Source organism: Mobula hypostoma, chromosome 4 (genome assembly GCF_963921235.1).
Source record: "Mobula hypostoma chromosome 4, sMobHyp1.1, whole genome shotgun sequence".
In the NCBI taxonomy this organism is placed as follows: domain Eukaryota; kingdom Metazoa; phylum Chordata; class Chondrichthyes; order Myliobatiformes; family Myliobatidae; genus Mobula; species Mobula hypostoma.
In genome coordinates, this window is record NC_086100.1 from 96,923,973 (window position 1) to 96,951,577 (window position 27,605).

General features: G+C 41.2%; 2 protein-coding genes across 6 annotated transcripts; one reads left to right on the top strand and one right to left on the bottom strand.

The window, feature by feature from the left end:
- cep19 (centrosomal protein 19) lies at nucleotides 1-7,191 on the bottom strand. 5 transcript variants are annotated; one of them, XM_063046226.1, is made up of 5 exons: nucleotides 7,002-7,191; nucleotides 6,486-6,612; nucleotides 3,738-3,879; nucleotides 1,597-1,846; nucleotides 1-365 (listed from the first exon to the last, which is right to left on the bottom strand). In XM_063046226.1, exons 4-5 carry the CDS (start codon nucleotides 1,724-1,726, stop codon nucleotides 1-3), a joined length of 495 nt encoding a protein of 164 aa, XP_062902296.1. In that variant the 5' UTR covers nucleotides 1,727-1,846; nucleotides 3,738-3,879; nucleotides 6,486-6,612; nucleotides 7,002-7,191. The 5 variants fall into 5 exon arrangements, with proteins under 5 accessions (XP_062902296.1, XP_062902294.1, XP_062902295.1 ...); XM_063046224.1 differs by lacking the exon at nucleotides 3,738-3,879; XM_063046225.1 differs by lacking the exon at nucleotides 3,738-3,879 and having other exon boundaries at nucleotides 7,080-7,190.
- pigx (phosphatidylinositol glycan anchor biosynthesis, class X) lies at nucleotides 6,640-26,701 on the top strand. Its single transcript, XM_063046222.1, has 6 exons — nucleotides 6,640-6,898; nucleotides 13,285-13,363; nucleotides 14,843-14,978; nucleotides 16,718-16,931; nucleotides 23,660-23,760; nucleotides 24,525-26,701. The coding sequence occupies exons 1-6, from the start codon at nucleotides 6,835-6,837 to the stop codon at nucleotides 24,654-24,656; spliced, it is 726 nt and encodes a 241-aa protein (XP_062902292.1). The 5' UTR covers nucleotides 6,640-6,834; the 3' UTR covers nucleotides 24,657-26,701.
- Nucleotides 26,702-27,605: the final 904 nt, after the last annotated feature.

A 27,605-nucleotide genomic window follows, 5' to 3' on the forward strand; every position in this document is an offset into this window, starting at 1 on the left:
TCAAAACTCTCCATCTTGCTCTTCTTCATCCCAGCCACATGACTCAATTTGGTCATCCTGTGGGAAGTCAACTTCCAGGTCATAAACAAATTCTGGATCACTGGGTTTTCGCTGGTTCTTTTCAAACAGTTCATCCATTATTTTTTTCTTTTTTGCCAATTCATTGTCATCAAGTTTATTGAGGTCCTCCTCTGGGTTAATAGAGTTTGTCCTCATGAATGCCTCCAAACTTTTTTCAAGACTCAGCCCATTCAGGCTGTCCCTCAGTAGGTGGAACAATTTCTGCAGCTGCTGTTGTGACACTCCATTTAGATATACTTGGTGTCGAGGGTTATTCTTAATCTCTTCTGCGGCTCGGCCGCAATCTATTAAAGATTTTTAAAAGGAAAATTATATTACGTCCTGTGTTTATATTCAAATCATTTTTTCATTGTATTCCTTTTTGAAGTATAAATAGTATTTACTCAACAGGAGCTTGGAATAGCGCACCACACACAAAATGCTGGAGGAGCTCAGCAGGCCAGGCAGCATCTATGGAAAAAAAAGAACAGTCGCCATTTCAGACCAAAACATCGACTATATTTTTCTCCACAGATGCTGCCTGGCCTGCTGAGCTCCTCCAGCATTTTGTGAGCATTGCTCAGATTTCCAGTATCTGCAGATTTTCACTTGTTTAGAATAACGCAAGAAAAAAGTAACAGGTTATCCAATATCAGTACAGTCAGTGTGATTTCAACATGATCAGTCAGCCTTATTTCTTCGAATGTGGTTTAATGCTGAAGAGAAGAACTTCAAAAAGAGGAAGCAGCTTTGATCATAACTCAAAAGGAAATCTGATTTTTCAGAGCTACACAACAGGTCAAAACAGCAAACTTTGTACCATTTAACTTTATAGGCTTCAATAGAACAAACTATATTTTTCCGTGTCTAGTTTCCCTATACATACAAATTACTGCTTGTGCAAATTCTGTGCCACTAGGACACACATCAAGATTTTTGACATGGTATTTTGTACACTCCACTTGACTTTAAATCTACTTTTAAAAAAAGGCAGATTAATACATTTATTTCTTCCTTGTATGTGATTCAGTTTGCAAAATCCTTTTACTCCAGCTTTCAGTTAATTTTGCTTTAAATTATTTTTAACCCAATTTCCCTTACCTTCATTTTTATGTCATTTGGCACTACATGAGGACAAGGAAATAGAAGGGATCTACTAATTTGTTGAATACAGGCCATCAACATTCTTGCACCAATATATTCTATTGGATTTAATCAAATAGTTTGTTATGGGGTTGATTGTGGTACCTAGCATTAACATAATTGCCTCCCATAATTACATACCAATGGAAATTGTGTAACACACTTGATTAAATGTTGGTATTGATATTTTAAATCAAAATATTATCTTCAAGTTGTAGAGTAAATCTTTATTAAAATCATCCAACAATACAAGTAGAAAGTTTTTCCACCCACTTCCAATACTTCACAACATCCTGTCTTCAGCACTGTAGAACCACTCAATAATTTAGCATCTATCCCGTTTCTACAATGTTGAATGGGCTAGCTATGATTAAATATAAATAATGTCCTCACCTGAAAATCTGGAGAAATTTCGAATAGGTATCAGTCTTTGTCGAGTCTTCTTAGTACTTTCATCTTCATAGATTAAAACAATAGTAGGTGGCTTAAATTTAACACCACACTTTCTTGGAATATAGGTCATTTTGTTTCAGCTGCAAGACTCAAAACCCATAGTCAATTCGTCAGCAAGGTTAGAGAGTCAGTGGTGTTATGACAATCAGTAATATCTCCGATGGTCCCCAGGTATCTTCAGAATGAATTTCTACATTTTGAAAAGGATTGATGAATAATTTATAAGAAATATACTTTTTGGGGAAAAATAATAAATTGAAATCATGATACTTTCTTCTGAAATTTTACAAAATAGTGGCAGTACTGAATTTAGATATTATATCTCAAATGACCTGTATTGTTTCAATGTGATTTGCTGGGGAACAACTGGCAACCTCAATTAATAGACTCTGATCATGTGCAATTCTGAACAGAGCGTGTCCACAAGGAACTTGGCAAATCCTCAAGACTGAGCTTGATTTTTTTTATTCACACTGGATGGCTATCAAACGCTGGTTAATTTTCCACATTCCTGACATGGCGAGCTGAATAATACTGTTCCACTACTTCAATGGCTTAGATCAGATAGAGCTTCTGAGCTGTATGTAACATTCACTTATCAAATGCTGGGAAAGCTAACCCCAGTGCAATTGGATCTGGATTTCCTCACTTGCAGAACCCAGTCAGTCTGGATTGAGAAAAACATCTCCACAATCTCCGTTAGTACAGGAGCACCACAGGGATGTGTGCTTACCCCCTGCTCTCGTCGCTTTACACCTATGACTGTGTGGCTAAGCACAGCTCCAACACCATATGTAAGTTTGCTGATCACACCACTGTCCTGGACTGTATCAAAGGGGGTGATGAATCAGCAAACAGTAGGAAGATTGAAAAATTGACTGAGTGGTGTAATAACAACAATCTCTCACTCAATATCATTAAGACCAATGAACTGATTGTAGACTTCAGGAGAGGGAAACCAGAGGTCCATGCACCAGTACTCAGAGGCGGACAGGATCAGTAACTTTAAATTAACTTCAAACCTCATCACAACACTCAGGTTGGAGGAGCAACATCTTATATTCCATCTGGGTAGCCTCCAGGGATGCCCCTCTATCCCGAGGCTGTGCCCTCTTGTCCTAGACTCTCCCACCATGGGAAATATCCTTTCCACATCTATTCTGTCTAGGCCTTTCAACATTCAAAAGGTTTCAATGAGATCCCCCCTTAAACTTCTAAATTCCAGTGAGTACAGACCCAGAGTTATCAAACCTTCCTCGTATGATAACCCTTTCATTTCCAGAATCACTGACTCAACCTGCAAGTTAACCTTTAGTGTGTTCTGCACAAGGACTCCCAAATCCCTCAGATTTTTGTATCCACCCCCCCACCGGTTTAGAAAATAGTCTGCACATTTATTTCTACCACCAAAGTGCATGACCATGCATATTCCAACACTGAATTTCATTTGCCACTTTCTTGCCCATTTTGCTAATCTGTCTGTCCTGCAGCCTACCTGTTTCCTCAACACTACCTACCCCTCTACCAGTCTTCATATCATCTGCAAACTTGGCAAGCCATCTATGCCATCATCTAAATCATTTATATACAACACAAAAAGCAGTTGCAACACCAACCCCTGCGGAACAACACTAGTCACTGGCAGTCAATCAGAAAAAGGTATTTTATTCCCACTCACTGCCCCCTATCAATCAGCCAATACTCTAACCATGCCAGTAACTTTCCTGTAATTCCAAAGGCTCTTAACTTGGTAAGCAGCCTTGCGTGGCACCTTGTCAAAGGCCTTCTGAAAGTCCAAATATATAACATCCGCTACATGCCCTTTATCTATACTACCTATAATCTGAAAGAATTCCAACAGGTTCATCGGGCAAGACTTTCCCTTAGGGAAACCATGACTTTCTCCTAAGTTGTTCTGTGTCATCTCACCTCATCCTTAACAATTGATTCCAAAATCTTCCCAAGCACTAAGGTCAGGCTAACTGGTCTATAATTTCTTTTCTGCTGCCTTCTCCTTTCTTAAAAGTGAGGTGACATATAATGCCCCTTTTCAACATTCTCCACTCACCTTATCTTCTTACCTGCCTGGTCGTGTTGTAGATAGTGTAGAGGATTGTCAAAGATTGCAGAGAGTCATTGATAGGATGCAGAAGTGGGCTGAGAAGTGACAGATGGAGTTCAACCCGGAGAAGTGTGAGGTGGTACACTTTGGAAGGACAAACTCTGGTAAGGCAGAGTACAAAGTAAATGGCAAGATACTTGGTAGTCTGGAAGAGCAGAGGGATCTGGGGGTACATGTCCACAGATCCCTGAAAGTTGCCTCACAGGTAGATAGGGTAGTTAAGAAAGCTTATGGGGTGTTGGCTTTCATAAGTCGACGGATAGAGTTTAAGAGTCGCGAGGTAATGATGCAGCTCTATAAAATTCTGGTTAGGCTACACTTGGAGTACTGTGTCCAGTTCTAATCGCCTCACTATAGGAAGGATGTGGAAGCATTGGAAAGGGTACAGAGGAGATTTACCAGGATGCTGCCTGGTTCAGAGAGTATGCATTATGATCAGAGATTAAGGGAGCTAGGGCTTTACTCCTTGGAGAGGAGGAGGATGAGAGGAGACATGATAGAAGTGTACAAGACATTAAGAGGAATAGATAGAGTGGATAGCCAGCGCCTCTTCCCCAAGGCACCACTGCTCAATACAAGAGGACATGGCTTTAAGGTAAGGGGTGGGAAGTTCAAGGGGGATATTAGAGGAAGGTTTTTTACTCAGAGAGTGGTTAGTGCAGGGAATGCACTGCCTGAGTCAGTGGTGGAGGCAGATACACTAGTGAAGTTTAAGAGACTACTAGACAGGTATATGGAGGAACTTAAAAGTGGGGGTTTATATGGGAGGCAGGGTTTGAGGGTCGGCACAACATTGTGGGCCGAAGGACATGTAATGTGCTGTAATTTTATGTTCTATGCCCATTGCCTCCCTCTGATACTCTTCTCCCTTTTCTTTCTTCCAAGGCCTTCTGTTCTCTCCTATCAGATTCCTCCCCCCCCCCCCCACTTCTCCAGCCCTTTATCTGTTGCACTAATCAACTTCCCAGCTACACACATCAAAGTTGCTGGTGAACGCAGCAGGCCAAGCAGCATCTGTAGGAAGAGGTGCAGTTGACGTTTCAGGCCAAGACCCTTCATCAGGACTAACTGAAGGAAGAGTGAGTAAGGGATTTGAAAGTTGGAGGGGGAGGGGGAGATCCAAAATGATAGGAGAAGACAGGAGGGGGAGGGATAGAGCCAAGAGCTGGACAGGTGATAGGCAAAAGGGGATATGAGAGGATCATGGGACAGGAGGTCCGGGAAGAAAGACAAGGGGGGGGGACCCAGAGGATGGGCAAGAGGTATATTCAGAGGGACAGAGGGAGAAAAAGGAGAGTGAGAGAAAGAATGTGTGCATAAAAATGAGTAACAGATGGGGTACGAGGGGGAGGTGGGGCCTAGCAGAAGTTAGAGAAGTCGATGTTCATGCCATCAGGTTGGAGGCTACCCAGACGGAATATAAGGTGTTGTTCCTCCAACCTGAGTGTGGCTTCATCTTTACAGTAGAGGAGGCCGTGGATAGACATGTCAGAATGGGAATGGGATGTGGAATTAAAATGTGTGGCCACTGGGAGATCCTGCTTTCTCTGGCAGACAGAGCGTAGATGTTCATCAAAGCGGTCTCCCAGTCTGCGTCAGGTCTCGCCAATATATAAAAGGCCACATCAGGAGCACCGGACACAGTATATCACCCCAGTCGACTCACAGGTGAAGTGTTGCCCCACCTGGAAGGACTGTTTGGGGCCCTGAACGGTGGTAAGGGAGGAAGTGTAAGGGCATGTGTAGCACTTGTTCCGCTTACACGGATAAGTGCCAGGAGGGAGATCAGTGGGGAGGGATGGGGGGGACGAATGGACAAAGGAGTTGTGTAGGGAGCGATCCCTGCGGAATGCAGAGAGAGGGGGGGAGGGAAAGATGTGCTTAGTGGTGGGATCCCGTTGGAGGTGGCGGAAGTTACGGAGAATAATATGTTGGACCCGGAGGCTGTTTGGGGTGGTAGGTGAGGACCAGGGGAACCCTATTCCTAGTGGGGTGGCGGGAGGATGGAGTGAGAGCAGATGTACGTGAAACGGGGGAGATGCGTTTAAGAGCAGAGTTGATAGTGGAGGAAGGGAAGCCCCTTTCTTTAAAAAAGGAAGACATCCAGGACGAGGGAGATGCGTTCACCAGCAACTTTGATGTGTGTTGCTTGAATCTCCAGCATCTGCAGAATTTCTGTTGTTTGCGTTCAACTTCCCAGCTCTTTACTTCACCCCTCCAGGTTTCACCTACAACTTCGTTTTTTCTTCCCCTTTCCCGCCCCCGCCCTTTATCCTGACTCATTTTTTTTCTCCAGTCCTGCTGAAGGGTCTCGGCCCGAAATATCTTCTGTTTGCTCTTCTCCATAAATGTTGCCTGGCCTGCCGAGTTTCTCCAGCACTTAGTGTGTGGGTTCAAACAATATAAACGCCCCATAACTGCGAATGTATGAATAAACTCGTACTATTTACATTTCACTATAATTGTTACAATTAATAATAAAACATTAGCATTATCAAACCTGTTAATCGTCAGTTTTTTTTTAAAAAATTACTAATTGCTCAAACAGCAGTTAGCTTGTTAAAGATACAAACCGCCAGCAGCCTGAAATAGGCCGCGTTCCCTTGACAACCAGGTCTATCTTTTTGGGACAAGTTTTACTTATTTAGAGATAGAGGCCCTTCGAGCCGCGCCACTCCCCGACAACGCCGATTTCACCCTAACCTACCCGGTAGGACTTCGGCCTTGAAACCGGAGAAATCCCACGCATTTCATGGGGACACCGGGATTGAACTCGGAATCCCGACGCCCCGACCTGTACAAACACCACGCTATCGAGGCGGTTAGTAAGGTGCCTGAAAAATAAACAATACGAAAACGGCGGTATAATTATTTTCGATCAATTGCGAAGTCTTCTGATAAATTGACATGATTATATTTTCGCCTTCGAGCCATGGACAAGAAGATCTGAATTGGAAGTTTAGATTGGATTTTCACAGGCAGAGGCAGGGGGCTGCAGGCTGCAGGCTGCTGAGGACGCGAGGGGGTGTTGGCGTCGCTCTGGCGGGATCCCTCTGATGGGCCGGTTGTGTGCGGCCTTCCTGCTGCTGTCCGGGTGTGTTTGTCTGGGGGTCGCTCAGGGTAAGGATGGGCAAAGGGTTCGGCCCCGGCTGGTCGGGAGGGGAGGACGCTGGTGCAGAATGATCCATTCAATCAAGGCTGACCCCATTTATCAATCGCGAACCTGTCAGTCTCTGTATTTACGCGGAATGCCGTGGCCTCCCCGGAGCTCTGTGATAATGAATTACTCAGATTCACCAACCTCTGACAACAAATTTCTCCTCATCTCACTTCTAAAGGGACGTCCCTTTAGAGGCTGTGCCCTGGTATTCTAGAATCCCCTACGAACAGAAGCATCCTCTCCACGTCTACTCTATCCAGGCCTTTCAGTATTCGGTAAATACGAAGTCAACCGTTTTGGAAGGAAAACTAAAAGATCAGATTATTATTTAAATGGTGACAGATTGCAATATGCATTTGCGTAGAGGATCCTGAGTGCTTGTGTATACATTATAAAAGGAAGGTTTGCAGCTGTAACAGGTTATTAAGAAGGCAAGTGGAACGTTGGCCTTCATTGCTGGAATGAATTTAAGAGCAGGAAGGTTACCCTGGCACTGTACGAGTACCGTTGAGGCTGCACCTGGAGTGCTGTGGTTAGTTCTTGTCTCCCTACTTGAGGAAAGATATACTGTACTGCCGTTGGAGATGATGCAAAGGTGGTTCACCAGGTTCTGGTTATCTAGTTGGTGGGGGCGGGGGGGATTCAAGATTGTTTAAGGTTAAAGATTGTTTAATGTAATTTCCAGTACACAAGTGTAAAGGAGAACAAAATAATTGAATCAGGTTTAATATTTCCGGCATATGTCATGAAATTTGTTGTCTTTTCAGCAGTGGCACAATACAATAGGTAATAATAAAAACTGTGAATTATAATAAATATATATAAATGTAAATACAACATTTAAATTAAATAAGTAGTGCAGTGGTGTCCACGGGTTCAGTGTCCATTCAGAAATCTGACGGCAGAGGGAAAGAAGCTGTTCCTCAATCGTTGAGTGTGTGCCTTCAGACTCCTGCATGTCCTTGCTGATGGTAGCAATGAGAAGACAGCACGTACTGGGTGGTGGGGCCCTTTAATGATGGATGCCGCTTTCTTGAGGCACCGCTCTTGATGGAATCAGTTGAGTCTACAGCCTTCTGCAGTCTCTTGTGATCCTGTGCATTGGAGACTCCATACCAGCCAGTGATGCAGCCAGTCAGGATGCTCTCTACTGGACATCTGTAGAAAATTGTGAGTGTCTTCGGTGACATAGCAAATCTTCTCAAACTCCGAATGAAATCTAGCCACTGTTGTGCCTTCTTTGTAACTGCATCGATATGTTGGGCCTAGGTTAGATCCTCAAAAGATGTTAACACCGGGGAACTTGAAATTGCTCACTCTTTCCACTTCTGATCCCTCTGTGAGGACTGGTGTGTGTTCCCTTGTGTTACCCTTATAGAGATATATAAAATTATGAAAAGAACAGATAAAATAGAGGCTAGAAAGTTGTAAGTGAGGCAGTGGAGGAGGCCATAGCTGCTGCCTGGCCTACTGAGTTCCTCCAGCATTTTGTGTGTGTTGTTCCATAGGTTGTGAGAACAGCTCAGTGAAGTTACCCCCTCTGGTTCAAGAGTATGATAGTTGAGGGCTAATAACTTCCCTGAACCTGATGGTGTGAGTCTTGAGGCTCCTGCACCTTCTTACTGATAGCAATGGTGAGAAGAGAGCACAATCTGGCTGGTGGGGGTCAATTGTTTGTCTAATCTCTATATTAGATAAGCATAAATTTCCTCCAAATAAATAGTTATGAAACCAAGATATTATCTTGAGTTCCACCAGAATCTCTGTTATCAAATCACTATCTCCATTCCTACATCTCTAAAAGTCAACAAGATTGTTTGCAACCCTGTTGTGTCTTATTTTTGGACCACATATCTGTACTACATTGAGTCTGTATATTTTCATTTTCATTAGCATTAAAGCACTTTGCTCCTTCATCAGCTTTATTGCTGTAGCACCTCATTCAGTCTAGACCTTTGTTACTTCTGGTCTGATGGTGTGGATTTAAGAGAGGGTAGATGTTTTTTTTATTTGAGTGGTGACTGCCAGATTGTCACAATGTGGGAGCTCATTGACGTCATTTCAGTGGTTAGGATAACGCTGGGAAGTTAGAAGAACTATTAATAAAGGAAAAATGTAGGATTGTTCTTGCTTTCAAAAGTTAAGAACAATTTTATGACAACAAAATAATAGAACATGCCATCAACAGTGCTATCCAGCAGTATTTAATCATAAATAGACTTCACACCCTTAGTTAAACTTAAACCAGGGCTGAAGAGGTGAGGGTGATTGTTCTTAATATCAAAGCAGAATTTGTCCAAGTATGACCTCCTGAGTCAGTGAAAATGAAGAAGGAATACTCTCTACTAACTGAATTCATACATAAAGTTCCTCAGAGAAGGAAGCAAGACTTGAAAATGTTACAGGATATGATGAACAGTCAGGAAAGGGTTGATAAATGGCAAAGCAATATTCACACCACTGCTGACAAGTGAGTCTAACCACCAGCCTGCGAGTTCAGAGCCTTATGTTAATATGGTTCTTCCAAAAGCCAACACCTGCTTCCAGTGTAGTGTTCGTTTACAAAGTCAGCCTGGATCCTGTTTCATTACTGGAGAACAGAGGTTTCAGCTTTAGAGACAGACCTCCCATGCATTAAGCCTCAATTAGCATCTTGAAAAAGTTAATTGCTGCAAAATGATTTGGGATATCTGAGGTTGTGAAAAACACCACAGGAGTGCATAACTTTCTGCTCTCATTTTCATGCCGACTTTTACAGTTTTAATTGGTTTCCTTTTAACATTTTTATAAACTATCTTGTCACCCATTCTGATGTTTACTGCATATCTGGTATCCTTTTCCTTGATGTCTGGGTTTATAATGGTAATTTATAAAGATTACCAGAATCTAGTAGTTTAACTTTGGGAAGCTTTAGAAAAATTAAAAGGAAAGGGAGTGTAGACTGCGAACTGCTAGAAATTAAGATACCTTGTGCCTAGACAGGGGTGACAAACTTGAGCATCTGCAAAAATGTTGTTGGCATTAAACCCAACCCGTAATAAAAGGTGCAAAGATTGATAATGATTATCTTTACTGGCAAGTGAAGCAGAAAATGACTTTTTTACCACCAGAGAGCATTGAGATGTTGTCACGGGATATGTCTCACGCTAGCTAGAGGTCATCTAGACAGTTGCAAGAACACGTGATGTCAGATGATGCATTTTGAAATCCTTAATGGCCTGGTGTACGCATCAGTATTTGGGCCAGTTGGCTTTGGCTTCGCTCTGCTTATATTTGTGAGTGAGCAGTGGATTTTCAGTGGAACTAATGGTAAATACACCATGTACTTCAATGGTTCCATTTAATATCAGAGAATGTACTCAGTATACAACCTGAAATTTTTATTCTTTACAGACATTCACGAAACAGAAGAAAACCCCAAAGAGTGAATGACAGAAAAATGTTAGGGCCCCAAAGCCCCCACCCTCTTGCACACACAGGCCCCAGTAAAGCATTAACCCACCCCACCCCATCTCCCCATTTATTCCAGCAGGAAGCATCAACATCCACCACCCACCAAGCAGGCATTAGCAAAGAGCCTATGATCTGCAGTCCAACAAAAAACTACAGCACTTTGACATGCCACAGGTTCTCTCTCTCATTATGCCTCCATGCATATTTTTTGTCATATATATATATTTCATTTATATCAGTAAAGCTATGATACTTAAGTTTATCAAGATATTTTTAAATTGTAGTTATCCTTTTCAGCTTATCAAGGAAGGTAGTGCACCCGTGGCTGACAAGAGAAATTAGGGATAGTATCAATTCCAAAGAAGTAGCATACAAATTAGCCAGAGAAAGTGGCTCACCTGAGGACTGGGAGAAATTCAGAGTTCAGCAGAGGAGGACAAAGGGCTTAATTAGGAAGGGGAAAAAAGATTATGAGAGAAAACTGGCAGAGAACATAAAAACGGACTGTAAAAGCTTTTATAGATATGTAAAAACGAAAAGACTGGTAAAGACAAATGTAGGTCCCCTGCAGACAGAAACAGGTGAATTGATTATGGGGAGCAAGGACATGGCAGACCAATTGAATAATTACTTTGGTTCTGTCTTCACTAAGGAGGACATAAATAATCTTCCAGAAATAGTAAGGGACAGAGGGTCCAGTGAGATGGAGGAACTGAGTGAAATACATGTTAGTAGGGAAGTGGTGTTAGGTAAATTGAAGGGATTGAAGGCAGATAAATCCCCAGGGCCAGATGGTCTGCATCCTAGAGTGCTTAAGGAAGTAGCCCAAGAAATAGTGGATGCATTAGTGATAATTTTTCAAAACTCGTTAGATTCTGGACAAGTTCCTGAGGATTGGAGGGTGGCTAATGTAACCCCACTTTTTAAAAAAGGAGGGAGAGAGAAACCAGGGAATTATAGGCCGGTTAGCCTAACGTCAGTGGTGGGGAAACTGCTGGAGTCAGTTATCAAGGATGTGATAACAGCACATTTGGAAAGCGGTGAAATGATCGGACAAAGTCAGCATGGATTTGTGAAAGGAAAATCATGTCTGACGAATCTCATTGAATTTTTTGAGGATGTAACTAGTAGAGTGGATAGGGGAGAACCAGTGGATGTGGTATATTTGGATTTTCAAAAGGCTTTTGACAAGGTCCCACACAGGAGATTAGTGTGCAAACTTAAAGCACACGGTATTGGGGGTAAGGTATTGGTGTGGGTGGAGAATTGGTTAGCAGACAGGAAGCAAAGAGTGGGAATAAACGGGACCTTTTCAGAATGGCAGGCGGTAACTAGTGGGGTACTGCAAGGCTCAGTGCTGGGACCCCAGTTGTTTACAATATATATTACTGACTTGGATGAGGGAATTAAATGCAGCATCTCCAAGTTTGCGGATGACACGAAGCTGGGTGGCAGTGTTAGCAGTGAGGAGGATGCTAAGAGGATGCAGGGTGACTTGGATAGGTTGGGTGAGTGGGCAAACTCATGGCAGATGCAATTTAATGTGGATAAATGTGAAGTTATCCACTTTGGTGGCAAAAATAGGAAAACAGATTATTATCTGAATGGTGGCCGATTAGGAAAAGGGGAGGTGCAACGAGACCTGGGTGTCATTATACACCAGTCATTGAAAGTGGGCATGCAGGTACAGCAGGCAGTGAAAAAGGCGAACGGTATGCTGGCATTTATAGCGAGAGGATTCGAGTACAGGAGCAGGGAGGTACTACTGCAGTTGTACAAGGCCTTGGTGAGACCACACCTGGAGTATTGTGTGCAGTTTTGGTCCCCTAATCTGAGGAAAGACATCTTTGCCATTGAGGGAGTACAAAGAAGGTTCACCAGATTGATTCCTGGGATGGCAGGTCTTTCATATGAAGAAAGACTGGATGAACTGGGTTTGTACTCGTTGGAATTTAGAAGATTGAGGGGGGATCTGATTGAAATGTATAAGTTCCTAAAGGGATTGGACAGGCTAGATGCGGGAAGATTGTTCCCGATGTTGGGGAGGTCCAGAACGAGGGGTCACAGTTTGAGGATAGAGGGGAAGCCTTTTAGGACCGAGATTAGGAAAAACTTCTTCACACAGAGAGTGGTGAATCTGTGGAATTCTCTGCCACAGCAAACTGTTGAGGCCAGTTCATTGGCTATGTTTAAGAGGGAGTTAGATATGGCCCTTGTGGCTACAGGGGTCAGGGGGTATGGAGGGAAGGCTGGGGTGGGGTTCTGAGTTGGATGATCAGCCATGATCATAATAAATGGCGGTGCAGGCTCGAAGGGCCGAATGGCCTACTCCTGCACCTATTTTCTATGTTTCTATGTTTCTACGTAAGATACACCAGCAAAGAACTCTCATATGCACCAAAGCTTATAATTTCACTTTTACATTTCTTATGTTACATATGAGGTATAACAATACTATTTAGAAATGATATTTTTCAATTGTCTTTTTAAAAGAATATTAATAATCTTTGGTCAAGTTTTTTTAAATGGTGCATTTATTTTAACCTGTCTGTTTTACTGTTATTAACAGTAAGACATTGAATGTGTGTGAATAGGCAACAGGACTCATGCCTTTTCTCTTAAAATGTAATTATTATTGTCACTAATTCATTAATCATTGATAATCTGTACTCAAAATTAACATGGCACACAAGCAAATTTTTTAGAAGATTATCAGCATTTGGTACATGATTTCTCAAAAAGATTTTCCACCCTTGGCCAGAAATATGCCAAATTTGAAAATTATGTCTTGCTTATTATCATCTGATAAATACTGACTGAAGCAAGGATTGGATGCTTGATTGTAGCGTAATAAATAAATCGTATTAGCCTGAATATGCTGTCGTTTATACAGGTGGTGATCCCTTGTACTCTGAACCCTGGCTACAATCAGTGAGTCTGAACAGAAGGATTGTCAAGAACGGGTTTCATCGGTAAGGATTGAAAGGATGTAGATATTGTTAAATGTCCTTGCCGTACAGCTAATGTGTGCTCACATGCCATGTTTTGATCACACTTATGCTTGTAAAACTGAAAAATTATGTTGGGTAATCAAACATAATTTCAAGGCCTATAACTCTAAAGAGGGGTGTACCTCAGTTTCTCAATAGAATAAACCAATGAGTTTTACAGTTAGATGTTAAATAAGACTTGTTTGGTGGAATCCCAAAGCTCCTTCCCCCCCCCCCACACACACACATACAAGCAGCAGTAAAGCATCAGCCTTCATCCCGCCCCGCCCACACTTACTTCAGCAAAAAGCATCAGCACCCACCACCCACTAAGCAAGCAATAGCAAAGCCCCCAAAGAGAGACTACAATCTGTAGTACAACAAAAACAAATCGTTCACCCTGGCAATTCAACATGGCACAAGCTCTCTCTCTCTCCCTAATAAAGGGGTAGAGAGGTGTCACACAGCGAGAGGGGAGACTGACAAACATGGGTGGAAACTGGAACACCCAGGAAGGAACTCACATGGAGAACATACACCAAGTTACCATTTTCTACGAGATTATGGACTTCCTGTGGATACCACTCAGACTTTCCTCTTTGTGTCTGATACAAACATACTCTTTCCAGCCTGGAATATGAATGATTAAACAATATGTTCAATAAAGCCATGAAAAGTACAATTGTTTGTGTGTAATTAGTTTAGGCAGGTTGTGTTTGTCTATTATTGTGACTAGGTGAAGACCAGACCACATTTTATGAGTAGTTAATGCAGAAAGCCAGATAATTGCAAAGAGTTCACAGACTTTTTCTTGCAGCTGACTGGTTCCACAATGTGCACGTGCATCTGTGATGGGGTCCGAGGAAAGCTTCATGAGTACACAGATAGCAAATCTGTAGGTTACAAAAATCACATTTACAAACTCCACACAGACAACAACGGAGTTCAGGATCAAAACCTGGTTGCTGGAGCTGTGATCCATTATACCACCCTTCAGGACTTCCTGACACCTGGAAAGTTGTTCTATAAATCTGTTTTTTAGTGGGCTCTGCACTAGTACTTGAAGACTTATAGTATTTGTAGTTAAGACTAAAACTAAAATGTACTTGACATTGGATCCAGCATACCTTTTAAGCAGTGGGAAAAAGAGCCTAAGGATGTTCTGGAATGTAAATTCTTCCAGGAAAGAACACCTTAATAATGACCTCCTCAGCTCAAAATCCATCCTAAAACACTTTTCACCTTCATGGGATTGTTTAGCCTACATGTGTGAGACTTGATTAATACAAAGTAACACCTTCAAAGTTCCCACTGCCTTTTTATATGCACGGAGCTATAAAAAAGACAGAACAAGAAGTAGAACATAAAAAAGTTTGATGCACTATTATGTTTAATAAGAATAGGGGCATGTGTTGTTGAATAGTTAAGTCTTACTAAAAGTATTTGATTTCTTGTTTATAGGGAGCTACTGATAGATGTTAAGCTTAATGAAGGTGCTCACCCTGACTGCTGCATTATGATTAAGGAGCAATTGCCCCAAGGACTTTATGTAGATCCATATGAGCTTGCATCACTGCGTGAACACAGCAATGCAAAGGTATGAGAATTGTAATCTTTCTGTCAGTACCAAGGGCATAAGTAGAAGTATTGTGACTGCTTAGTTATTTTTATACATGTTACCCTTATGATAGAGAGTGGAGTATGTTCTAAGACTATTAACAATACAGTTTATTGTTATGTGCAACATTATTATAGTGTATGTAAATCAAAACTATTGTCAACGTTGTGAAAGATCAGGCTCTGCATATACAAATTTGTTACCACAGTTCCATCAATAATTTCAGAAAAATAACAGATTTCACCCAATGTAGCTTACAATTGATATGAAACTAAGATAACATTTATGTTCAAATATTTTCAATTACCTTTGCAAAGGCTGCCTTGCAAATGTGCAGTAGAGCACTTCACAAGGCAATTTTGCAGCTATTAAAATATCCTGAATGCTTGATATTAGAGAAAGAAATATGTAAAATGCTAAAAAAAAAAATTCCCAGCAGGTCAGCCAGCATCTGAGGAAAGGGAAACATTGTTAATGGGTTAGGTTAGTGGAAGTTAAAACAACGCTATTTGGCTTTGGGGCATACGGGTCAGTAGGTAAGTTGGTCAAGTGGATGTAATTGGGCAGTGTTGGAAAACAGTTACCGTGCCGCATCTCTAAATAAATTAAATGAATAAATATATTCATGGAAGAGTTTGAATGTAATTGGCACGTAGTCAAACTGTGAAATAGAGAAGTGAAATGAGAAACATGATTGCTGCTAGTGGATGTTCTGATTGATAAGTGGTTTTATATAAGTTATCCCTCAGGATTGAGTATGAATAGCTTCCACTGCTGTTCTATGGGTTCTGAGGTGACTGATGAGATCAATGTGGGACCCGCAGGCTGAGAGGATGTGTTGTTTGGTAATGTGAGAGGTGGTGTGCTGCTTCTACCAATTCTGCTTAGTTTTCATGTGCTTTTATGGAACATAAAACATAGAACAAAATGGCACAGGAACAGGCCTTTCAGCCCATCGTGTCTGTGCTGACCATGATGCCAGTTCATGTGTCTCTCTAAATTCTTCTTAAATATTGGTGTTGTATCTCTCTTCATCACATTCCCTGATAGAGTTTTCAAGACACTTACTACTCTCTGTGTAAAAAAAAAAGCCTGCCTCACAAATCTCCTTTATATATTCCCCTAACCTTAAAATTACACCCTCTATATTTGACATTTCCACCCAAGAGAAAGTTTTGACCGTCCACCCTGTCTATACCTCTCATAATTTTGTAATTGTGTCCCCTTAGCCTCCAATGCTCCAGACAAAACAACCCAATTTTCTCCAACTTCTGCTTTTGTTAGTATTGTCTAATCTAAGCAGCATGCTGGAGAATTCCTTCTGCACCCTGTCCAAAGCCTCCATATCTTTCCTGTAATGGGGCAATCAGAATTGCACACAATACTTCAAATACTTCAGAGGAGGAGGAGAAGATGGCGGCGCGATGCAGCGCGCGCGGCCTCTCCGGTGATGAATATCTGTAATCTGTCAAGAAGGAGGCCATGCACAATCCTGATTTGATGGAGGCAGACGTGAGAGCACGGAGGAACATTTGGTGAAACTTCTAAAATGCCTGCTTCACTGCCACTGCTGCTGTGAGATCTGAAATCTCCGGAGGGGAAGGCCCTGAATCCTCATCTTTCGAGCAATATTCACTTGGATGACAAACAGCAGCATTTGCTATTGTTTGTTTCTAGTTAGCAGTGGTGGTTATTAATGTTTTGTGATTGCTGTGCAGGTATTTGTTCAGAAGGAGATCGATATTGAAGCTCCAGCATACTTATCATCTGTGCACACCATTATCATCTACCTTAATCCTAACCCTAGCAATCCTGGACATTTCGTTGGCACAGTCCCAGTGCATATACGGTACCATCGACCAACTGCTACAGAGGAAACCAATACACTGGTGATCCTTACGCATCCACACTTGATGATTCACTGCCAAAGAGGTAACAAATAAACGAGGATGAATGTTGTTAGGTTCTTTTTCCTGGTACCGGAGGATTGGAGGGAGGCGAATGTTGTCCCCTTGTTCAAAAAAGGTAGTAGGGATAGTCCGGGTAATTATAGACCAGTGAGGCTTACGTCTGTGGTGGGAAAGATTCTTAGAAATAGGATCTCTGGGCACTTAGAGAATCATGGTCTGATCAGGGACAGTCAGCATGGCTTCGTGAAGGGCAGATCGTGACTAACAAGCCTGATAGAGTTCTTTGAGGAGGTGACCAGGCATATAAATGAGGGTAGTGCAGCGGATGTGATCTGTATGGATTTTTGTAAGGCATTTGACAAGGTTCCACATGGTAGGCTTATTCAGAAAGTCAGAAAGCATGGGATCCAGGGAAGTTTGGCCAGGTGGATTCAGAATTGGCGTGCCTACAGAAGGCAGAGGGTCGTGGTGGAAGGAGTACATTCAGATTGGAGGATTGTGACCAGTGGTCTCCCACAAGGATCTGTTCTGGGACCTCTACTTTTCATGATTTTTATTAATGACCTGGATGTGGGGGTAGAAGGGTGGGTTGGCAAGTTTGCAGACGACACAAAGGTTGGTGGTGTTGTAGATAGTGTAGAGGATTGTCAAAGATTGCAGAGAGATATTGATAGGATGCAGAAGTGGGCTGAGAAGTGGCAGATGGAGTTCAACCTGGAGAAGTGTGAGTTGGTACACTTTGGAAGGACAACTCCAAGGCAGAGTACAAAGTAAATGGCAGGATACTTGGTAGTGTAGAGGAGCAGAGGGATCTGGGGATACATGTCCACAGATCCCTGAAAGTTGCCTTACAGGTGGATAGGGCAGTTAAGAAAGCTTATGGGGTGTTAGCTTTCATAAGTCGAGGAATAGAGTTTAAGAGTCGCGATGTAATGATGCAGCTCTATAAAACTCTGGTTAGGCCACACTTGGAGTACTGTGTCTTGTTCTGGTCGCCTCACTATAGGAAGGATGTGGAAGCATTGGAAAGGGTACAGAGGATATTTACCAGAATGCTGCCTGGTTTAGAGAGTATGCATTATGATCAGAGATCAAGGGAACTAGGGCTTTACTCTTTGGAGAGAAGGAGGGTGAGAGGAGACATGATAGAGGTGTACAAGATAATAAGAGGAATAGATAGAGTGGATAGCCAGCGCCTCTTCCCCAGGGCACCACTGCTCAATACAAGGGGACATGGCTTTAAGGTAAGGGGTGGGAAGTTCAAGGGGGATACTAGAGGAAGGTTTTTTACTCAGAGCGTGGTTGGTGCATGGAATGCACTGCCTGAGTCAGTGGTGGAGGCAGATACACTCATGAAGTTTAAGGGGCTACTAGACAGGTATATAGAGGAATTTAAGGCGGGGGGTTATATGGGAGGCAGGGTTTGAGGGTCGGCACAACATTGTGGGCCGAAGGGCCTGTACTGTGCTCTACTGTTCTATGTTCTATGTTTGAAATATCTGTGAGCTTGATGTTAAATTACTGATCAATTGAGAGGCATTAGTACAAACCCCACTTAAGGCATTTAAAATCAGCTACTAGTTGATGACTACTAAACTACAAAATTATTTTCAAACCCAACTGATGTACTAATGTCCTTTTAGGGCAGAAACTCTTCTGTCCCCAGCCTGTTATTAACCGCAGAGCTGCAGAAGTGATGTTGATCACATCTGCCTCCAGTTGAGCTAGCAGTCACTTAGTTCAAGGGTAGTTTGGGATGAGTACTGAATGTACCCATATTGTGAATGAATAAATTCCTTACTATCCTCTCACTATGTCCCACACCACTCCCAATAATTTAGACTTGATTCTAAAATAACCAGTTATTATTCATCCCAGGTGTTGTTTCATTTGTTAATGCATGCATTACTAAATGACAATAAAAGAGGACTGCGTGTCCTCATAATCTAATCTAATCAGGTGTTTAGCTAGCATAATTGGCTGTGGCAACAACAATTAAGCTGCATCTATATCTAGCATCCTTATGTGCTTCCTACATTTCATTTTCCATCAAGGTCACTGTTGCAATCTAGAGTGTTTTCCATCCTGACCTAGTGGTGCTGAGATCATCCATTGCAGTTGAAGTTCAAGTCAGTTAATGAAGAACTAGCAGCAGCTCAGTTGTATAATTCTATGTTCCTGGGGTCTCTTTAGCTAGTGAAAACATACATGGAGAATTAGATTAGATTAGATTCAACTTTATTGTCATTGTGCTGAGTACAGATACAAAGCCAATGAAATGCATTTAGCATCTGGCCAGAAATGCAAAGAATAGTGTTATTTACAAAATAACTGTGAATAAAAAAGTGCTACAGCACACAAATATAAAAGTACTGAGACAGTACAATACAGATGCAACACTCACAACACACTGGAGGAACTCAGCAGGTCAGGCAGCATCCATGGAAACGATGAGTCGACGTTTCGGGCCGGAACCCTTCGTCAGGACTGTAGAGGGAAGGGGCCGAGGCCCTGTAAAGAAGGTGGGGGGAGGGTGGGAAGGAGAAGGCTGGTAGGATCCAGGTGAAAAACCAGTAAGGGGAAAGATGAGGGGTGGGGGAGGGGAAGCAGGGAGGTGACAGGCAGGAAAGGTGAAGAAGGAATAGGGGAAAACACAATGGGTAGTAGAAGGAGGCGGAACCATGGAGGAGGTGATAGTTTTATCAAATTGACTTGCCCTTGGCTGGTGTCAGTTGTTTGTCAGTTCAAATGAATCTCTTGTGATCAGTGTTGTAGCGTGGGTGAAATCACCAGAGAGACAGAGTCACTGGTAGATACAAAGCAGCTTCTTTATTCGACACAACAAGTACAGCAGGTATCTACGTACCGAGATGCTTTCCACAGAAAGGTCTCTTGGCTCAATGTGGGCTCGATATTTATATGCTAAACACAAAGGCAATCACTACTTAAAAAGTTATAGGCAATGCTTCCTATTGAAGCTACATACAAAATATCACACCATCCTTTCCTTCCGACGCCAACATGTCTGGGTTGGTATCCACAGCCTTTAGGAATGTAAGTTAAGTCTATGATACATTTATTTGACATTTCCCGTGCTAACATAGAAGACAATTAATATTTATAATGTATAGATAATACTGTCTTCAAAACTACAGCATTATGTAAAACTACGGCGCCAGAAGCATCTGGTATTCACACCTTTTAGGAAGCCCATTGTTGTGGACTCAATCCACAGTCTTTGTCATAGAAGTCTGGTGGCCAAAGTCATTTAAGTGTAAACAAATCACCTACCCAAAAAAATCCACTCTAACAATCAGTATTATGACGTTATCAAGCTGACTAAGTCAATTGCGTCACACTAAGGAATCATGAACTAGAAAAAGCAAAACACTTTTTACTAAATTTTAACGAGTGTGAAATGAAGAATGTATATGAGAATAAAGTAGTTCTAGAATTATAGTGTGTATAAAATCATTATTATCCTATTTCTAAAATAATTGTTTGATGGAAACAATATATAAAATGAGCTTTATGAATCCAGAGAATTGCTAACAATGTCTTCTTTTTAAACTTCAAATGAGAACATTGCTGGAAAGCAATTTATTACACATCCCTAAATGTGTGATTTTTCTTTGTTCTAGTGCTTTTCAAACCATTCCCTCATGTCTTTATTCTGCAGATTAATGTCTACCTGCAGCATTTCATGCCCTTGTCCTGAAGTAAGAAATCTGCTGCCAATTTCGGTCCTTTTCTCACCTATTCCTTGGTTTTTCTTTCCCTATATGTATGATAAACCTATTCGACTCCCTAAACTACCTTGATCACATTTCTTTCTATTCTGCCTGCTATAAATATTCTGTTCCATTCTTGCAATTGTTCCAAAGCATTTACATCTGATTAGATGAAGCATCTTCATACCAGAATCTCTGAAGGCTCTCGGCCCAAAACATCCACAGTTTAGCCTTCTCTATAGATGCTGCTTAACCTGTTGAGTTTTGCTATCATATTGTGTATGTTGCTCAGAATCTCTTGTGTTTATGATACGAATTCCTTTTTCCATACCAAGGATTTCCTTCATTGCAGTTTTCAGGAGCTTTGACCATGTACATTCCACGTCTAGCATCACTGCTGTTGCTCAGTCAGGTAGTGCAGTTCAGATGAAGGATCTGAATGCGAAACATTGACTTTCCATTGCAGACCAAATAAAGGGTCTGGTCCAAGTGTTTCTTTCACTGTTCCAGTTTTGATGCAGGTTCTTGGCCCAAAATGTTGATACTCCTTTCCCCTGACCTGTTGAATTCCTGCAGTGGTTTGTTTTTTGCTCCAGATTCCAACATCTGCAGCCTCTTGTCTTTTCAGTTACAGGTTTCCCCCGTCATCCGAAGGTAGAGCATTCCTATGAAACAGTTCGTAAGCCAGAATGTCGTAAAGCAAAGAAGCAATTACCATTTATTTATATCGGAAAATGATTGTGAGCGTTCGCAGACCCAAAAAATAACCTACCAAATCATGCCAAATAACACATAAAACCTAAAATAACAGTAACACATAGTAAAAGCAGGAATGATATGATAAATACACAGCCTATATAAAGCTGCCAATAGGCTGGTTCTGGACTTATTTCCTGGCATAGTTTAAATATTACTATTTAATTATTTATGGTTTATTACTTTCTAATTATTTATGGTGCAACTGTAACGAAAACCAATTTCCCTCGGGATCAATAAAGTATGACTATGACAATGATTAAATCATACCAAATAACACGTAAAAATACACAGCCTATATAAAGTAGAAATAACGTAGGTACAGTATAGTATCACTTACCGGAATTGGGAAGTCAGCGCTGAGCACACTGATGATGGTCTGTTAGGCGGAGTTGTTGCGAGCTTGGGGTGGTGCAGTGGCCCCCACCCTCCCGGCTGCCGACCAATACATTGCCGCAAAGAATGCAGGGGTGCAGCGGTAGCCGGGACGCACCCAGCACATCTTTAAGAAAAAAGCCGAAATAAACAAGCTAATTAATCAGATGCCACCCGGCACGTAAATGTCTGCCCAGATCAGAGGCGACGCAATCGGCAATCGCCTCTGATCTGGGCCGACATTTAAGTGCCAGGCGGCACCTAATTAATTAGCTTGTTTATTTTGGCTTTTTTCTTAAAGATGCGCTGGGTGCGTCCCGGCTACTGCTGCATTCTCCGCGGCAATGTATCGGTCCGCGGCCCGGGGGTTGGGGTGTCATCTCATCGTTGTCTGTTTCTATCAGGGCAGGCAGGTCATCATCTTCACATTCAGTTCCTGGACGACTTCACTTTCGGTCCGTTCGCTACTGCATTCGGTTTCGATTGTTATCCTTTCCTCTTCCAATTGCATCAGCCCTTCATCTATCAGTTCTTGGTCATGGGATGTGAAAACCTCTTCAACATCATCTTCATCAACTTCCACAAGCCAAACTCACTTTGTCCTTGCTTCGTTCACCACGATCGAAACGCTTAATTATGTCTAGTTTTACGCTAAGTGTAACACCCTTACGAGCTCTTTTAGGGTTTTCCGATACCTTAGAACTCGTCTTGCTAACGGCTGCTCACAGACACATGCTTAAGCAATGCCAGCTAGAATGCAGTTCCGGGGGAGGAGCTTGGCTGCTCGGGATGCGCGCTGCCTTTTATCATGCGCTGCTTTTTTTGCGCCCTGCCTTTTTTCGTAACAGTGAAAACAACTTCTGTTGGCAAAAACAGGTAACTAATGTAGGTCTTTCATAAAGCGAACGTTCGAAAAGCTGGGGACACCTGTATTTACTATATGGCATGGTACACTGTATCACGCTAATGATGTGATTTCATCTGCACTGAGTGTGAGCAACGCATATTGAACGTCAGCTTTATACAATGGCACCATTCCGTCTATAAACATGACCCTCAACTTGCTGTCCTGTCACTTTAATTCTCCTTTCTGCTCCCACCTCGTTGATTCTGAATTCTGCCTTTTAGCCCAAATTTTCCACTTATTTGTACATTTTTCTTTGTTTTTCTCAAGTATTACTCCTGCTACTTAGATATCCTCTGCACATTCCAACACTATTCTCTCTGGGCCCCTATCAAAATATTTAAATCATTAGTAAACTGCATTGGCCCAAGGACATGACTACCATTTCTAACCACACAGTAAAACTGTTCTTTCATCATTCTTTTCTGCCACCTAGTATGTGTTCATTCCATTGCTACACCATTCTTGTAATTTATCTTTGTTTAATGATTAATGAGGTATTCTGTCAGCATCTTTCTTAACATCCACTGGATTTTGTTTGTTTATAGTTTATGTTATGACCTCAAGGTATGCTATAATGTTTATCAACAGCAGATAAATCCATGCTGGCCGCTTCTGACCATCTCTGAATCTCAAGTGTGTGCGGAATTTTATTCTTAGTACCAAATTTTCTATACCATTGATATTAAACAAACTAGACTGCAATTATCCAGGTAAACTTGGTTTCTATTGGTCATTCTCCCTTTCCTTCAAAAGACTCCTGAAACTTCTAGAAACTTGAGATCTCTAAAGTCTCTAAAACTCTGGAACATAATCTTCTTTTATCCTTTTCTTTACACGTAATATGAAATCATGCACATTGGTCTTAGCTACTTGAATATTTATCTTCCCTAAGATATACACTTTGGTCAGAAAATATATAAGATACTATTCAATAATACATTGATTTTGTGCCTTATGTGTATGCTGTCTTGTTTCTCGCAGATAATCCAGTACAGGCCAGATGGAACCTTAGTGAGTCTGAAGATGGCTGCTCAGTCAGTAACCCCAGTGCCTATCAGTGGGTGAATATTACCTATCAGAATGTAAGTTGACAGCTTTTTTAATGTTACTTAGTGAATCCCATTGGGTGAATCTGTAATCTCTTTGAGAATGCATTTTCTATTTGCCCTCTGCAGAATGGAAATGTTGACACTTCTTTATGGCAAGAGTGGTATAAGCAATAACATTACTTCAGATTCTGATTTTTTCTGTTTTTATTACTTAGAATTATTTTGAACAAGAAGTTTTGTTTGTCTAGCACACCTCTGCATGGTATTCCTTTATTCAGACATTTTTGGTCCCTATATTCCCTAGATTCTTGAAACACATTACTGTTATTCGTTCACACTTCTTGTACTTTTTAATACTTCTGGATAAAGTGCCAGTGGTGATGGTAGTCTAGAATGTGGTTGCCTTGTCTCATGGTGTTGATATTATATAACTTGAGTCAGAAATGGTTTTATAACCCCAGAATTACAGGTCTCAATTTAAACACCATGAGCATCACACATTGGATTTGCTGAAATTTCGATATGATTTTCTGATTTCTGCTCCCATAAAAAATGCTCCTTATTGGGGAATTCTAATTTGGAGATTTAGTTTTGTACAATAAATGTTTTTATGTACGTAGTTTGCTGTTGCTTCTGAAATATGCAGATATTCATAAGTGCTGGCACCACAGGAAAATAGTGATGCTTGAGATTTGTGAGAATGGAGATGCAGTAGAATGATGTGATTGCTGCCTGTTAGCAAGCTGTAAAATTACTTCTTTGTTGAGGTGACTATTTCTTTGATTCTGTCTCTGCAGGTTGTAGAAATCTTAACACTCGAGGTTCCTGTTGGGCAGAAGAAGCATACATTGGTTGTGACAGCTGCAACATTGCTGTCTACCATTCTGTGCTGCAGTCTACTTTTCAGAGTTGTATGGGTCCTAACTTAAAAACAATGGGAAATTGTTAAAAGGTGAAGTTGCCAATCTTTTTGGAATGGATTACTACGATGGATTTGGCCATGGATGTCATGATTTTGAAGATTTCAGAAGTCTTCATGGCTTTTTTGAAATCACATTCTTTAATAATTTGAACTAGCCTGGTGTTATGGGCTGGATTAATCAGACCCAACTATTTGAGTTTCCAGGAGATGTGGTAATAAGCATACAAGCAGAACTAAGTAACTTAAGACTAATTTATTACCATAAAATAAAAAGCACAAATAAACCACACAAAATACTGCCTAGCAAAGGTCTCTGGGCTCACGGTTCTTGGTCACCACTTGATTGTTGTTGCTGTCGAGTTCTGATTGATGAAACCACCCCTTGGTCCCAGGCAGCGACACGATCCCGATCCCAGTCCCAGTGAAAGTTCAAAGAAATTCAGAGAACAGCCCAATACAATATATCCACAAGTGGAGAGCAGCCACGAGACGAGCACTTTGACACAGCATTAAGCATAACCTCATAAATCAATTAGTCATTTTAATGGTTACTCCTCATTATCTAGTAACAGAAAACATTACTTGAGTTTGCAAAGTACCTTAATGTTTATGTATAAGCAATAAGCCTGAAGAAAGACATTCTATTAACAGACATTCTTAGTGTTTATTCACTAACAGACATCCTCCGGAAATTAACAGGCCCCATGTGCTATAAGATCATAAAGAGAGGGGACTTCCGGTAGCGCTCATGGAGTGAAGTCACGTTCTTGACTCGCTCCATTACCTCTGAGTTTTTCTTCTTATGATCAGCTATATGTTAATTAACCATTAAGGCATCAACTTTTACAATACTTTGAAACAAATTGGACTCTTTGATAATTGGATGCGTTTAAGGTCTGCTATGTCTAAGAATGGAAAAAACGGAAAGGACGGCAAACCTCCGGTTAGACCGAAAGATTTCCCTCCGACTGAACCACCGGTGACTTTGAAAGCTATATCGGAGCTAATTCGGGAGGAAATTTCAACTAGTTTCCAGAAAATTGCTGATTCAATTGAGAAGATACAAATATCTATTACGGAACATCGGTCGGCTATATCTGATCTTCAAAAATCCACGCAACAAAGTGAGCTCAAGTTGGAGAAAATCGAAGAAACAATTAATGTAATGAAGAAGAAACTCGACTTTCTGACCTTTAAAAACTCTGACTTAGAATCCAGAATGCGACGGCAGAATCTTCGAATGATTGGGGTGCGTGAAGCTGTTGAATCCGATAACTCTATGAAGTATTTTTCTCAACTTTTAAAAGATGCATTTCCTACTGTATTTCCTGACCAACCACCGTTATTGGATCGTGTTCACAAAGTTCCGTCATACTTGCCTAGGTCAGATAAACCTAGACATGTCATTTTACGTTTTCATTACTTCCAAGACAAGGAGAAACTGTTTCGTTTCGTTCGATCTAAAGGTTACATTGATTTTCTGGATCTCAAGTTCCGATTCGTGGAGGATTTCAGTAAACCAATCCGGGATCAATGGGTTCGTTACAGATCTGTGATGTCGGAACTCTACAAGATGGATTTAAAACCAGCGCTGCTTTACCCAGCACGTCTAAGGATTCGCACATTGGATGGAGCCCTCCGTTTTTTTGAATCTCCATCGGATGCCCAGAGTTATCTGGATCAATTTTCACCTTCAACATCTTAATCGTAATTTTTTAACTATCTCCGTTGATCGGAGGTTGTGAATTTGTCGGTCTTAATTTTTTTTTGCCCTATATGGACAGAAAAGTTTATTTTTGATTATTTAATATGGTTGCTAAACTTCCTTTTTAACTGCGTCATTTCTTTCTTTTTCCCAGGGGATTCTGGGTGGTTATTTCCTCATTGTCATTTTACGTATTTCCTTTGTGGCCTTAAATTTTGTAGTTTTTTTTAAAATCTATTTTGTTTTGTAGGTTTTTATAACTAGTTTATGTTAATAATCTTTTTTTTTTGTTTTGTTTATTCATGGGTCTGGGGTTTATTGCGGTTTTTTTTATATTTTCTGGCTTTTATTCTGTTATATTATGTGTTTATTTTAATTGAATTATCTTTTTTCTATTCTTTTACTGTTTTATAATCAGCTGATCTTTTTTATATTTACACGTTTTTTAGGGAGCGTATACCGGAAGTCATGGGGGTAGTTTTATCGCTTGCTTCTTTCAGGCTGGTCTGCGTTAGATTTAGCCTTGAGATCATGGGGTGGGGGGTGGTGGGAGGGGCTTCACGTTTTAGTATTTTTCTTCTTGGGCTATGTACATTATTGAAGTATTGGTTGCGTTCTCCTCCCCGGTATCTCTTGTATGTTCTGTTCCCTTTCTGGGTTCGTGGGTCGAGCCTATCGTCAATCCTCCTTGTTGCGGGTTGACTTTAGGGTTTTTGGAGTCTATTATTAATTTTGTCTCCTGGAATACTAATGGTCTTAATCATCCTATTAAAAGGAAAAAAGTTTTTAAAGTGTTCCGGAGACTTAAAGCACAAATTTTATTTTTACAAGAGACCCATGTGCGGAGGGGGGACAGACGACGTTTTTTTAAATTCTGGAAGGGACAACAGTTTCATTCGAACTCCAATGCTAAGATTCGAGGCGTCTCTATTTTTATAGACTACTCAGTTACTTTTATACAACACGATATTATTTCTGATCCGAATGGTAGATTTCTATTGGTTAGTGGTCTATTATTTAATAAAAAGGTAGTTTTGGTTAATGTCTATGCTCCTAATATGGACTGTCTGGAATTTTATAAATCATTATTTAATCAGTTCCCGAATTTGAATGAGTTTTCATTGATCTGGGGCGGAGATCTTAATACCTGTTTATCTCCAGCTTTGGACCGTTCGGCTCCTCTACGGACCCTACCTAATAAATCTGCAACTTTGATTAATTCATTCCTCTCTGATTCTGGGTCGACGGACA

What these genes read in the sequence shown, in the direction of transcription:
- cep19 (XM_063046224.1), bottom strand. Translation starts at nt 1,726, where the DNA reads ATGACCTATATTCCAAGAAAGTGTGGTGTTAAATTTAAGCCACCTACT. An exon ending in AAATTTCTCCAGATTTTCAG is followed by an intron (nt 366 to 1,596) that starts GTGAGGACATTA and finishes AATCTTTAATAG; the next exon opens with ATTGCGGCCGAGCCGCAGAA.
- pigx (XM_063046222.1), top strand. Translation starts at nt 6,835, where the DNA reads ATGGGCCGGTTGTGTGCGGCCTTCCTGCTGCTGTCCGGGTGTGTTTGT. An exon ending in GATGATTCACTGCCAAAGAG is followed by an intron (nt 16,932 to 23,659) that starts GTAACAAATAAA and finishes TGTTTCTCGCAG; the next exon opens with ATAATCCAGTACAGGCCAGA. An exon ending in TGAATATTACCTATCAGAAT is followed by an intron (nt 23,761 to 24,524) that starts GTAAGTTGACAG and finishes CTGTCTCTGCAG; the next exon opens with GTTGTAGAAATCTTAACACT.